The 14006-nt window shown below is 38.2% G+C and overlaps 1 protein-coding gene across 2 annotated transcripts in view; it reads left to right on the top strand.

The window, feature by feature from the left end:
* Nucleotides 1-10623, top strand: part of LOC137295737 (transcription cofactor vestigial-like protein 4) — an 85671-nt gene extending 75048 nt beyond the window's left edge. The window contains exons 3-5 of one of the 2 annotated variants that reach the window (XM_067827260.1): nt 671-1047; nt 3639-3773; nt 4692-10623. In XM_067827260.1, coding sequence (XP_067683361.1) covers nt 671-1047; nt 3639-3773; nt 4692-4924 — 745 coding nt within the window. In that variant the 3' untranslated portion in view covers nt 4925-10623. The remainder of the gene's footprint in view (nt 1-670; nt 1048-3638; nt 3774-4691) is intronic. The other variant, XM_067827259.1, reaches the window with a different exon arrangement.
* The last annotated feature ends 3383 nt before the right edge of the window (nt 10624-14006 follow it).

The raw sequence follows: 14006 nt of genomic DNA, 5'->3' as shown, positions 1-14006 counted from the left end.
AAACCAATCAGCAAGTCTGACCACCCGATTCCATTAGTTGCCTCTTATGACATGTGTTACTCACTCGAGTCTTCATGAGTGTTTAATGGTGTTTTGCAATTTTGACTGAAGATACATTCAGAATTCTTTTTTCAAATCTCTCAAACAATAAAGTGTAGTCGGAGGTCTTCCGGGTGACATTAAACCGGGGATTCATGGGTGTGCTCATAAGCACCTGGGACTCCTTGTGGCTATCTTACATGACAAGCATTTGTCCTCTTAGCCTCCATTTTAGCTTCGCATCCTCATCACTTGTGGTATCACAGTGAGAGTCATTTGACACTGGGGTGGACACAAACTTGTTGATGATTTTATGTTGCTTTTATCGCTACTGCGCACTGAAGATGGAAGATATGGTGCAGTAAACTATGTTTGTAATGAATACTCTTATTATGAACTGATGCATGAATACATAACATATTTAAGCATATATCGCTTTTTTGATAGAGATATTGAGTGGTGGTAACAAAATGACTTGATTTGTGCCAAGTTGCATACATACAGTGACTAGCCAGACTTTATAGCAAAATGTCATAACACTGATGTTGGTGTACAGAACACTTGTGAAAGCTGGGTAGTTCTTGGCATGTCTAACATGATAATGTTTTAGTATTCTGTGTCTTTATTTCAGGCAATTTACAAGTTTCAATGGAGACAGCTACCCGTACTATCCGTGTGAGACAGTTCCTGCTGACTCCTCGTACAGCCTGCGGACTCTGTACCCCCCGCCCCCTCCTCCGCCGCCACCACCCTCACACCCTAGTCATGACCAACATCCCAATATTCCCAGCCATCCACCTGAGCTCCCCTCACCTGACATCCAAAACGCACCTTTAAATCTCTCACTCTCAAGTGGAGGCTCCCCTCCACCTCTTCGTCCACAAATTCGTCCGTCTGTCATCACATGTGCGGCACCAACATCATCACCAGGCAATAGTTCCTCACAGCGGTATGGGTGTTCGAGTCCGGAGGAGCGGCAGTCGCCACCGGCAAATGTACCTGCAGCAGGTAAGATGAATTCAAGGAACAGCTTTGTGGCGGGAGGTTTTAGTTACCTCATGTTCTTGAAGAAACCTTCAAAGTCTGTTTTTGTGGTGTGCTCTAACAGAACTGTCCAAGGATATATTTGGGGCTTGTGCATTGATGAGTCATTACACTGAATTTTGGGGAGTTGTGCTCGTCAAAATTTTCAAGGATGAGTTTTGGGATTATGCACGGAGCGATTTCGGTCCTGGGCCCTGTTCCTCAAAGCAGTCGTAACTTTAAGTCTATCATAACTCTCGTCCTTTAACATAGACTTACGACAGTCGTACCTCTAAGATTCCTTTGAAGAATGGGGGTCCAGATTTTTAGGCTATGCAATGGTAAAAGTCAGTTAAAGGATTGATTTAGAGTTGTGCATGGAAAGGACAGTTCTAGTACTGATTTGGGGTTGTGCTCTGAGAGGATAGTTCTAGTACTGATTTGGGGTTGTGCTCTGAAAGGATAGTTCTAGTACTGATTTGGGGTTGTGCATGGTGAGGATAGTTCTAGTACTGATTTCAGAGTTGTCACTAATAGGAGTCAGTTAAAAGATCAATTTTGGGGTTGTGAAATGAAGAAGGAGTTGGTCAAGTGTTTGATTTTAATGTTATGAAATGACAGAACAGTTCAGAGATTGATAGAATTATGCACCAAGCTATCAGTTGTTGCTGTGCCAAATAGCCCACTGCCAAAACAGGTTCCTGTAGGCCTTGTGGGTCTGGTGCTTCAAGACATCCCATTCTGGGAGGGCCCCAAGGTAACTGTGTGTGAAATGTGTGGTTAGTATCTTAGTCTTTTCTTGGAGGTTTCAACAACATAGTTTGACTTTGAGAAAGTATAACAGATATAAACAGCTTCATAAGAAACAGGCAAACTGGAAGTTTATGGACGTTTTTGAGTGGCTTATTCTGCTCATGATGCCACACACATCTATTGGTTGGCCTTTTTGTGCATTTGCCTCTGATTCATAACGTTTATTGAGCTCAATGACGTCACCCACTTTCTGGAAATATCATCACTTTTTCTTTTCCTAAAGTAAACAAAAGTATACAGAAAAATAGGACAAGCTAGAAATGGAATCCTACAAACAAGCAAGTTCATGTACATGTTGTAAATAGATATGGTTCCTTCAATCGAAGACTTGCACTGGAAGAAGCCAAATTGCTGTAGGTGTGAGCAAAGCAAGTGATGACAAAAGGTCAAATCTCCTGGTTTTATCAGTGAAGATATCAACAGAGAAGACAACAAAGAGAGTTAGATTCATCAGTTGATATTCACGGAAATTACATGTGTTTGAAACCTATTTTTTGTACAAGTGAAAGTGGCAAGTACATGTATTTCCTGGCCACAAGTGCTTCTGAAAATCTAACAGCCTTTTGATAATTACACATGAAATATTCATGTATGACTTTCCTGTTTGTCTTAAAAACGTTAAATCTTGTTGAAAAGAATTCATAGACCATCATTGAATAAGGAAACAATTGCTAAATTATTGAATTTGTGAAATTAATGGTAGGGCTGGAACTTCCTTGTAGAAAAACTGAGATTGTATTTGGAAGAGGGTGGCCCCATTGTCTGGGACGCTACAGTTAGCTGTTGATTATGGGTTTGGATCCCAAATTTGCTGGTGTTATAATTGTGATTATTGTTATTGTTATTATGTAAGCTCAATACCGGTACTCATAGGTTTCACTAAACATTTCCCTTACTTGGTGATGTTGAATGTTTGGTTGGTTTGTTGGTTTAAAACACCCGAATCCAGAAAATCCAATGATCAATATTATGAGCATCAGTCTAAGCCATTGGAATACAATGACATGAGTCAACCAAGAAAGCGAGTCTGACAACCCAATCCCATTAGTTGATTCTTAAGATTAGCATGGTTAATTGAAGAACCCTTCAAGCCCGCATGTTTACAGGTTTTCTTGAGAAACAGATATATAATATCCATAATTATAGAATATATATACGTACATGTATACAGAACATATAATGGATATGAAACAGAAACAGTCCAGATTTCTGACATATCTTGTCATGTTATGTTTATGTGAATACCAAGTTCTCAACTTTACCAATGTCCTTATCTCCTTTAAAAGGGTTATCAAAATCTTTATGTTGGATATATTTATATATATAGGGCATTTTTCTAAAACGCGATGCCAAGGCCAGACATTAAGTTCACTAGTTTCTGTGCTGTTTATTTTAGATTACCTAACATTTTGTGAAATACTTTATAATGTTGATATGAATTGGTGTGCTTTTTGCATCACCCGGAATAGCAGAAAAGGGTCCAAATAGAAAACTACCTAACAGCTAAAGAAACACAAATCTGGGTTTTTGTCTGGTTTTTAAAATAGAAGACATAAACATGAATGCCTACTTTCATGAGATTTATTTTTTTGGAAACTTGCGATTCTTTTCTGTTCAGTATATTATATATGTAAATATTACAAGTTTCAGCAGTCATAACACTGTATGAGAGATTGGAGGGATGATGATGATGATGATGATGATGATGATGATGATGATCATGGTGACTGTGATTTTTATGATTGCTTAATTTGTTGTTGCAGTGGTGACAGACCCTGCCATTGAGGAGCACTTCCGGAGATCCTTGGGCCACAACTACAAAGATTCTATCCAGACCAAAACCACAACCACTACTGTCACTGCCGCTACTGCAGTCCATGCTAATGTCTCCATCACAGGTGAGTGCAGCAGCAGCAGCAGCAGACCACAGCAGTGTGTATAGTAATAATGCACACATTTATAATCCACCTTTTCAAGGCTAGATATCGTGCTCAAAGAGCACAGTCTAATTATTATCCCCCAGATAACACAAACTGTTAGATGCCAGAAGGTTAATAAAGAAGGTCTCACAGCTTCGCCAAGTACTTATTTTCTAAAAGGTGAACAGAGGCAGATTTAACATGCTCGCTTGCCTGTGCTGAGACATCATGTGCCTTTTTGAGGCAGGACTGATGTCCTAGAAACTCTCTTTAGTCAAGCTGTCACTCACAGTTGTCCATTCCAGGACCTCACCTTATTTGTGATATTGGGATGCATTCAGAAATTCAGACATTTTGTGGAAGATATGAAATACTAGACAGTGCAATCATTCAGTCATTACAGGATGAAAATTGACAGAGGTCTATAGGTCTGAATTGTGGAAGTATGCAAGAAATAATTAAAAGTTCTACAAGCCCTTTGGAATTTTTGAACAGCAATGAAACTGATCTGGACTAGGTGGCTATTGATAATTTGTTGAAGGGGTGATAGGTTATACTTTCAGTCAGTTATACAGTTACTAAAGAAAAATTTGTCAAAGTGCTAGTCCTTTGGAAAAAACACCTGTATTCACATTTCCTTTTTTAGGCACATTTGCCAATTTATTTTCCAAGAACTGTTTGAAATTCAGCAACGATATTTAAGTTGTAAACCATTATATTCCGTAATTTTGCCAGGCATTAGAAGAAAGTCATTGCTGAATACTGAAATTCTAAACCAATAGTTTGAGAATAAGTATAGTGAGGAGTAAAAGGAAAAAGTTTCAAAATACATATCGACAAAAATCTTGATTACTTTACACAGTTGAAAATTTATGACACATATCTTATTGTTTTCAGGCTCTGTTGACGATCACTTTGCCAAGTCGTTAGGAGACACAACATGGACGGCCATAAAGGCCAAGTCAGACCCTGTCAAGGATATGTTTGCTGGCTCTGTCGACGACCACTTCGCAAAGGCATTGGGCGACACATGGTTAAGAATAAAAGCAGAGAAAGAAAGCAACTGCCATGGATCATCTTGTTCCTCGCCATCTGGGTCGCCTCCTCATGCATCCATAGTGACCACATAGATCTAATCAAGTGGTTCTAGTGCAAGGGAGGTAACTCCAAAAACTCTCACGCCTTGCAGCTGTGCCATGTAAGGGAGGTAACTCCATGCCATGTGTTGGATGGCCAACACTATCAAACCAAAGAGGCAGGGATATGCCATGACACTTTCTGTGGTATAGCACACTATGTGCTTATAAGTGCCATTGATTGCAAGCTTCTATACAGATGTGTTGTCTTGTCTTTTGGCACTGTGAAACCCGTGGTTCACAAGCAAGACATTGACGATGTGGTTGATATTTACAAATTTGAAATGGCAATCAATGTGTACATAAAGAAGAAGATATTGTATGTATGTAACGTTTATGATGGATTTGATGAGATTTCCATGTCGTGAGATGAAGGTGGAGAACCATCACTATTTATAAAGGAAAACGCTACAAACTGACATAAATCAGTCTTGTTGCAGGTTTATGTCTCAGTCATCTGCAGAAGTTGACATTCATTAATTATAAAAACATATTTCATTCTTATCTATGAAGAATGGATAAATATAACTTTCACATAATACATTCATATATTTGTCTTTTGTTACAATGATTTATTGTGTTGAATTATTGGTGGAAAAATTGGCCATACATGTCCAAGATTAGGTTTGAGATCATGTTTTCCACAGACATTTCATGGCACTTTTGATGTTAGTCACAGAGGAAGTGTCCTGAACATTACCTCGATGAGCCAGGGAATGAGATATATTAGGGCATACGACATTTATCTCATGGCTAAATGTGACATCCGTGTTGTTCCTGAAGACTGAGCCAATTGCCAGTCGCGTTCAGTCATACATAAGAACACTTCACTTACGTACCACCTCATGTTTCGTCATCTGATCATTTTAGCCCTAGTTGACTGGCCTCCAGACCATGAACCTATTCATTGGAGCATAGCTGGGATAATAACGGAGTTGATGATGGAGTTATAACACTGTTGATGGCTGTGTGATCACACTGTTAATGGTGACTGTGTGTTAGCACTATTAATAATGGGGTTATTACACTGTCAGTTATGGGCTTATAGCAGTGTCGTTGATGTGGTTAAGGCACTGTTAATGATAGTGTTGTGACACTGTCAGGGATGGGGTTGAGACATTGTCCATTAAACTTCCTCATGAAACCTTACTGTTAAAATCACAGGACAAAAAATGTGCAATTTACAACTGACACCTCAGCTCAGTGGAAATATTTCCTCAAATCTTGTACATATGTCTTCATTATGAATAGATATGTTTCCAAAAGGCTAATAGTAGCAGCTGCTTTGTCTGATAAAAAGTAAACAACCTGTTTATGATGATTACAGCCTAACAACCTGACAACTGTTTGTCTAAAACTAGCTAAGATTATTTCCACCTTAACAGGTATAGGCAGCAGAGACTGTTCTTTTTTATTTAGATCTGTGAAACTATATTCACTTCTGACTATCTGTAAACCCATGACCTCAGAGTTTAGTGTTTTTATGTTTATGAAGTCTGTATAATACCAGAGATCATAGAAGCAATTATGATGCCGACTTGTTTATTTGGCAACACCTGTGAGGGGTTCAGTTAGATTGGAAAAGCTTAAAAGAGTTTGAAGAGGGAAAGCATGGAGAGGTTGAATCAATTGGAAAAAGCAATTGGGTGGTTTTGAGAGGGAGAGCTTGGAGAGGTTTAGTTAACTGGGAAAAGCAAGGAGGGATGGTTTTAAGAGGGGCAGCTTGGAGAGGTTTAGTTAACTGCAAACAGTTTGTAGGAGTTAACTGGGAGCAGCTGGGAGGATGGAGTTGATGGGGTTCAGCAAAGAGGTGTTATTTGGGCCAGCTAGGTGTTGGGTTTACTGTGAAAGCCATGAGGTACAGAGTTCAGGTAGAACTGTTCACAGAACAGACAGGCTGGAATGTAAAACTCGAATACAAGATGAATAAACATCACAGCTTTTCATAGACATGTCTATACAGTTATAAATTCTTAAGAGAAGGCTGCCTACAGAAATATTACACTCCAAATGAAGCTGAGGCCGGACCAATTGTATTTCCTGTTTCACAAATTTTTTGTCCTCAATAATCCTAAAGCCATGAGGGAAGAAAAATATTCAAGTAATATTCCTTGAAAATACTAAAAGTATTTTTTTTTGGCAAACTGGGAATTGTATATTGGGCAGAAAACAAAAAACGTTTACATTTTTTTGGCAGTAAATACATTTTGATTTTGAGTGTAAAAGTTCTTTTTTTTTCTTATTCGTGAAGAAATATGACCAGCGGATCCATCAAATAAGAAATATGATTGGTCTGAAGATGTGCTAGTTCACTGACAAACTTGCAAACAGTTTGTATGACATCTCCCAGCAACATTCAGAAATAACATAACTATCTGAAATAACAGAACTATCCTGTCAACAGTCGAGTGATATAGATACTTTGAATTGAAAATTATGGACTAAAAGTTTGTGCAGTCTTTATTAATAGCATGGGTAGCTGTTGTTTTAGGTGTGGCTTGTTTTCATATTGTTTCAGTGTTATACATGTATTCACTGTGGGTTGGCCAAGTTTTTACTCTGAGATAACACCCTGGGTGAGATATATAACATAACAGTATGTACCAGTTGAACAAAGGTGTCAGTCTACCTGTTGTCTGTCATAACATATTATTTAGCACATACATTGTATCAAGCAATACAGGTTAGGAAAGTATTCAGACAATCACAATGTTGGAGTTTCTTCAGATAATTTTTCCATTTCTTCACAAGCAATACAGTAATCAAATTCATGTAATTGATGTTTCTTCCTTCCATATTTGAGCGGTACTGTCAAGCATGCTGTTCCACAAAGACATCTTAGCGCTAAACTAATCATCACTCATAACTTAAACATTGGTATGGAAGGTGTCTGTATAAAGTTAGTACTTTCTGGTGTAAGACTCTTTTCCTAAAGTTGGTTTGTGTTTAACTTAAAAAAATAAAGGTTTTCTAATAAAGTTATTCTTAGCACTGACATTATTGTAACACCAATATTTATACACTGACTTGGGAAAGTCATACCACATACACTGTAGTTCTCTCACCTAGTTATCTTAGCTCTCAGTAAATGTAGTCCATGTTTAAGACTGTTAGCGCTAAGACCTCTTAGTGGGAAGGAGCCTTGTCTAAAGCCCATCAACCTAAAAGGCACCTGCACTTCTAATTAAATATTTTTGTTGAAGTTTTGAAAGGATTGAAGCAAGCTTGTATGGTTTTTTTTCATTCCTAATTCACTATTTTGCACAAATTATGTATGTAAATTTGGAAATGTACTTGATGATAACTGTGTGATTGTGACAGACTGTGTTGTCATTTCGGTGTCACCTTAAACATTTCAGTATATGCTAAGACCAGAGATTGTCTGTATGTGCTAATGTTTTAATGATATTCCTTACCATAATAACTGTTTAATTTATGATGTAAGTGAACCTTTCTACAATTTTTAAAACAATGTATAAGCCATTAAGAACGAAAATATTTTCAGGTTAATTATTTTTGTGAAATATCTGATATAGATTAATATAGAAGCATATTTCAGTCGGAAGGCATATTTTCTCTTTGGTTTTTTAAGAATAATTTCTGGTACATCAGTAAACCAAGAAAAGTAAGTTGTAAAATCAAATGAGTGGACAGAAATGTATATCCCTTTTCCTACTAATATTAATGTTCTTGTATTTTGTACAATGCATCATTACTTGCGTAATGTATAGTTTTCCTCCAAATAGTACCAATCATACGACATACCCTCTGTTGTGTCAGAGGGTCAATCATATATATTTTTGATTACCGCTGGGCGGAGTGTTTGCATACATAACCTCATATGATTGGCTTGTCTGTTGATTGACAGTTCAAATGTCAATATGAATGGTTGACCTGAGTAGCACATTATGTATGTTGATTTTCTGTTGTAACAGCCACTGCCAAATTCTAAAGGGTAATGGTTGGTTTTAAGTTATTTTGCCATTAAGCCATATAAGTTGTTGACGATAGTGATCACTCATGACAAGCCATTAGTGGTACTGGTTGATTCAATGACCGTATAGTTTCCTTAATATATATCTAGTCCATTTCACAATAAGCATTCCTGTGGAGCATCCATCATATGTCTGTCTGCATCTCTGAGGTACAATTGTAAGAAAGCGATTATCATATTCTAGTCTGAATTTGGCCAATAAGACTGAATTTCTTTTTTTCTTTTTTCGTTCATGACCACCTTCAAATCAATTCAAATGATTTCATTTATGGTTAATTTTTTCCCTTTAAATGCATGTATTAAAACGTGGATTTCATCGTGAGTTCAATCGGAAATATTGTCTTCATAAAATCTGTGTAATCATTTTATATAATGTCAGTCTGTTTGAAAACTTATAAACCTAAAAATTGTTTCACAACCCACATTAAAATGTTTTCACAAATTATGGAATTGATTTTAGTCTGCATTTATTCTTAAAACTGTCATGTTCAAGGGAGATTGTTCAGGATTATCACATCCCTGCATGGTGGACCTGATATGTAAAGAAAGTGAATGAGTGCACACTCCATACTACATATTCTGATGGAAGGACACATAGAATCTATTTTGTCATTTATGATTCATTCAGTAAAACTAAAGATTTCATATTTTCATGGGATTATACCATTACTTCTGTGAGTTATGTTTGTTCAGTTCCCATGACAAACAGAAAACATGCTCATAAAGGCATTTTATGTATTTTTTACTGTAAAACCGCTGAAATATCTCCCTACTTTCGCAAGATGATTAGATAAATAGAGGATACTAAATGACCTTCTGTGTCATACCATTTTTAATAAACGAGTTAATGATTTGGTATCAAACTCGCTTTTGTTCATTTGATACCAAATCTTTCACAAGTTTAGTAATAATGGTATTTCACAGAAGCGAGTTTAGTATTCTGTTTATTACTCTCCAACATAAATTGACCGAAACTGCAGCAAAAATGCCTACAGTGTGATGACTCTCTGCTTTCTGCGAGTCAAGCAAGGTCTAGTACCAGCGGCATTATCATTGTGATGTCATAACTGTAAAGCGTTATGACGTCATGCATCTAGCGGTATTACACTAGTGTAATACTGCCGTACAAATATTACACTGCAGTATCTTCCACAGGCGAGTGATAAAAATAAAAAATATATTGCTATTGGCCCTTGTTATTAGCAAGCTTTTAAACCCATTTTTTTTATCTAAGTGCAGATATATGAAATGTCATAGAGGCCACTAAGAGTTTGAAATTCTGAAATATCTCCTTTCTTTGAGAAGATGATTAAATAAGTCTTAAAGATATACTATGGTTACTAGCAGGCTTTAAATTCAATTTTTATCTGAGTGCAGATATATGAAATGTCATAGAGGTAATTAAGAGTTTAAAATTCAGAAATGTGTATTGTTTGTTAGTCTGAGGACAAAAACATTCCTGTATTATGATGCCTGAAACATTAAAGTATTGTTTGTTTGTTTGTTTATGTTTGTGATTTAGGTGCCTAAGTTTTGTTTCACGTTGAGCCACATCTCCAGGCAGCATTGGGTGTGGCGCTACCCACACTGTGGTGTCTGTGGTCTTCTGTGTACAGTTAATTGTGGATATATGTACATATTCTGTTGTCATGTTCATATTCTCGATGTACAGTCAAGCTCAATACAGAATCTCAAATAACATGAGCGTTTGTTGTCAGTCGTACGAGGGTATATCAATAAGTTTTGAGCCTCGCCCTGAAAAAGCAAGATTTTGGAATTCATACTGCCTTATTTTTCAAATAGTTCCCTTCCAATTTCACACACTTCTCCCATCTGGTTTGCCAATTGCTGATTCCTGATCTGAAGAACTCCACATCTTGGTCCCCTTAGAAACCCTCCACAGCAGCGATAAGCATGGACTGGCGTACCTGCTTCAAAAGGTTAGCATATTACTCTCCATTCATTGTCGTACCATGAGGCAAGTAGTCGATGTGGATAACACCTTTGCTGTCCCCAAAAATAGTTGCCATAACATTCTTTGGGGACCTGGTCGATTTGAACTTCTTTGTCCTTGGAGAGGTGACATGTTTCCATTCCATTGACTCCTGCTTGCTCTCAGGGTCATAATGATGAAGCCAGGTTTCATCACAGGTTACAATTCTAAAGTGAAAATCTTCTGGGTTGGCATGGTAATGAGTCAGCATTGCGCCACTGATGTTGACCCTAGAAAGCTTTAAGTCATCAGAAAGCATTCTTGGGACCCATCTTGCACACACCTTGGACATGTGGAGATTGTCATGGAGTATGCTGTGAATGGATCCATATGCATATTCTAACTGGTGCAGGGTGATATGACGATTTCCCATCACTAGTTGATGCACAGTGTCAATGTTTGCTTGGGTGGTACTGGTAGAGGGTCATCCTGGACGGGGGTCATCATCTAAGCTCTTCCTCGCTTCACCTCACCTACATTGGGACCAGTGAAGAAGATCTAGGGTATAACAGGCCTTCAGCAACCCATGTCTGCCACAAAAGACAACTCTGCTTGTCTTAAGAGGTGACTAATGGCATCAGGTGGTCAGGCTTGCTGACTTGGTTGACAGGTCATCGGTTACTAATTGTGCAGATCAATGCTCATGTTTTTGATCACTGGATTGTCTGGTCCAGATTAGATTATTTACAGACTGTCGCCATTTAGCTGGAATATTGCTGAGTGTTGTGTAAAATTAAACTCTCTGACTCACGTACCTACTATGGCACCCAGATTCATATACTTGGATGAGGTTGCTGTTTAATCAACTGGATGTTTGAGAAAAGTAAAAAATGAAATTCATTACTGTTTGTTATGTCTCACTTTTGTCTACTAGTGACTGAAGCAGAGGATATGAGCAGTGATTCCACTAGTCACAGTTAGTAGTACTTTGATCTTTGTGATTTCCTTAAGACTCATACCAGTGACTATGGTCACTGATGACTATGATGATCCTTCAAATTGGAGACTTTCCCTTACCAGGAAGACATGATTTGCTCTGGTTTGAGGAAATCAGCTATGTGGAGTTATGTACCTTATGCATTAGAGGATCTGCTGATAAGGGATATCAGTATTATCACTTTCTATATGAGGTTGGCTACTTCGGGTGTCGTAAAAGTTTTGTTAAACAATGCACATTGCCGTTATGACTGATGAAACAGCAAAGCCCTGATCTTGCCAGTTCAATGTAACACCTCTCTATTGCTGTTTGAGGACAGAGATGGCTTGATTGTCTAAGACAACACAGTATTTGATGGTGGAGATGCCCACAGACTCAAGACGGAAACCCGTTCTCATTCGTTTGAAGAATAGTGCGTCCAGCATACGTTTCTTGATTTGCCAGGAACTCACACGAACCTGTTTGATGAAACACTCACACTGAACCAGTCAGTCACGTGTACAACCATCTCCATCATCATCCAAGCAACTGTTACACGATCTGTGCCTACAGTGTCTTGTATCAGGTGGAGGAGCCTAGTGGTTACAGTGTTCGGTTAAAGGCACGGTGTCAGTTTCCAACGTCTGCACGAGGTGGGAAACCCCTATCTGTTGCCCCCTCCGTGATATTGCTTAAATATTACTAAATGTGGCGGTGGATTACTCTCCTATCGGGCGTCCATTGTGTGAAGTGAGTGTGTGAGTGAGTTTTGTTTTATGCCACACCCAGCAATATTCTGCAATATCAAGGCGGTCTTTAAATAATCAAGGCTGGACCAAACAATCCAGTGATCAACAGCATGAGCATCGACCCATACGTGTCAACCACGTCAAAGAGACTCTTGATTCCGTTAGTCGCCTCCAACGACAAACATGGCCTCCTGAAGATGTAGTGTTGTCTGGATCTTCAAGGGTAAGCATTTAAATTAAGAAATTCAAGCTTTCACTACTATGCAATACGCGCTGGTGATGCTTCCAGATAAACCCTAGATAATAATAATAACAAAAACAAGTCTAAATCCGAGTTTAATAACTTTCTGAACAGCTTTGGATTTTCTTCTTTTTTTTTAATAATTAAGCTTATCATATTTCTGGAACGTAATGTCAATGTACATTCCAGGGTGTGCAAGGCCGCATTGCCAAGAGGAAGGATTAGCCAAGGATTCTCCATGTTGTCACAGTCCTATCTAATATAAGGGTAATATGCTATTTTTGTCATTTGCAGAAGCCCTGGGTCTTTCATTAACGATGGACGGATGCAATGCGTAACGTCCTACGCTGTCACCCGATTGCCTTATTTACCAGTCTAAGTAAACTTATCCTCAGTACTTTTCGTTACACTCCTCTACTGAGTGGCGGAGTGTAACGAAATACACTGAGACTAAGTTTTCTTAGACTGCCTTATTTACAGACCGCCGAAACAGTATTGAATGTGACGTAGAACTAAACTCACAATCTCCAATACTCTCATGAGAGTATTTGAATACAGACCATGAAGCTAATACGCACGTTCATTTGCTGTTTAACACTTCTCTCATCAGTATTCCAGCTATGTAAATAATCGAGCCAAGACAAGAAAATCTAATGATCAACAGCATGAGGATCGATCTACATAACTGGGATACGATGACACGTGTTTACCACTTCGGCTTGTCTGACTACCCAATCCCGTTAGTCGCATGCAGTTGTCATGCAAGCACGTGCGATAAGTCTCTCCTTAAGCGTGTGTTCGTCAAACATTGCATATTCGCATATTCAGAATAAGAAAATCTGAATAAAAAATGATATACACTGTCTCCTACCTTTTCTACTTCGCACATTGAGACAACCAGTGCGGATTAAGGTTGGGGGATACTACACTGGGATAGACTAATGCTGAGTCTCTTAATGTATGATTTTGATTGCAACATGTAAACTCAGCATTAGAGATTCAGAACCTGAAGAAATCTAGACTTGCTTCATAAAGTACTTTCGCACTGCAGGGAGGACTAGGCAGAGGGGAAATAATGTGGTTCAGATAGACAGGCGACACACTCTTCAATGAAAATTAAATGTTGAAACAATTAAACATGTAGTTAACCTGTATGCACGCTGAAAACAGATGGTTTTACTCC

This window comes from Haliotis asinina, chromosome 9, assembly GCF_037392515.1.
Source record: "Haliotis asinina isolate JCU_RB_2024 chromosome 9, JCU_Hal_asi_v2, whole genome shotgun sequence".
Taxonomy (NCBI): Eukaryota; Metazoa; Mollusca; class Gastropoda; order Lepetellida; family Haliotidae; genus Haliotis; species Haliotis asinina.
This window is presented reverse-complemented; position numbering and strand designations above follow the sequence as displayed.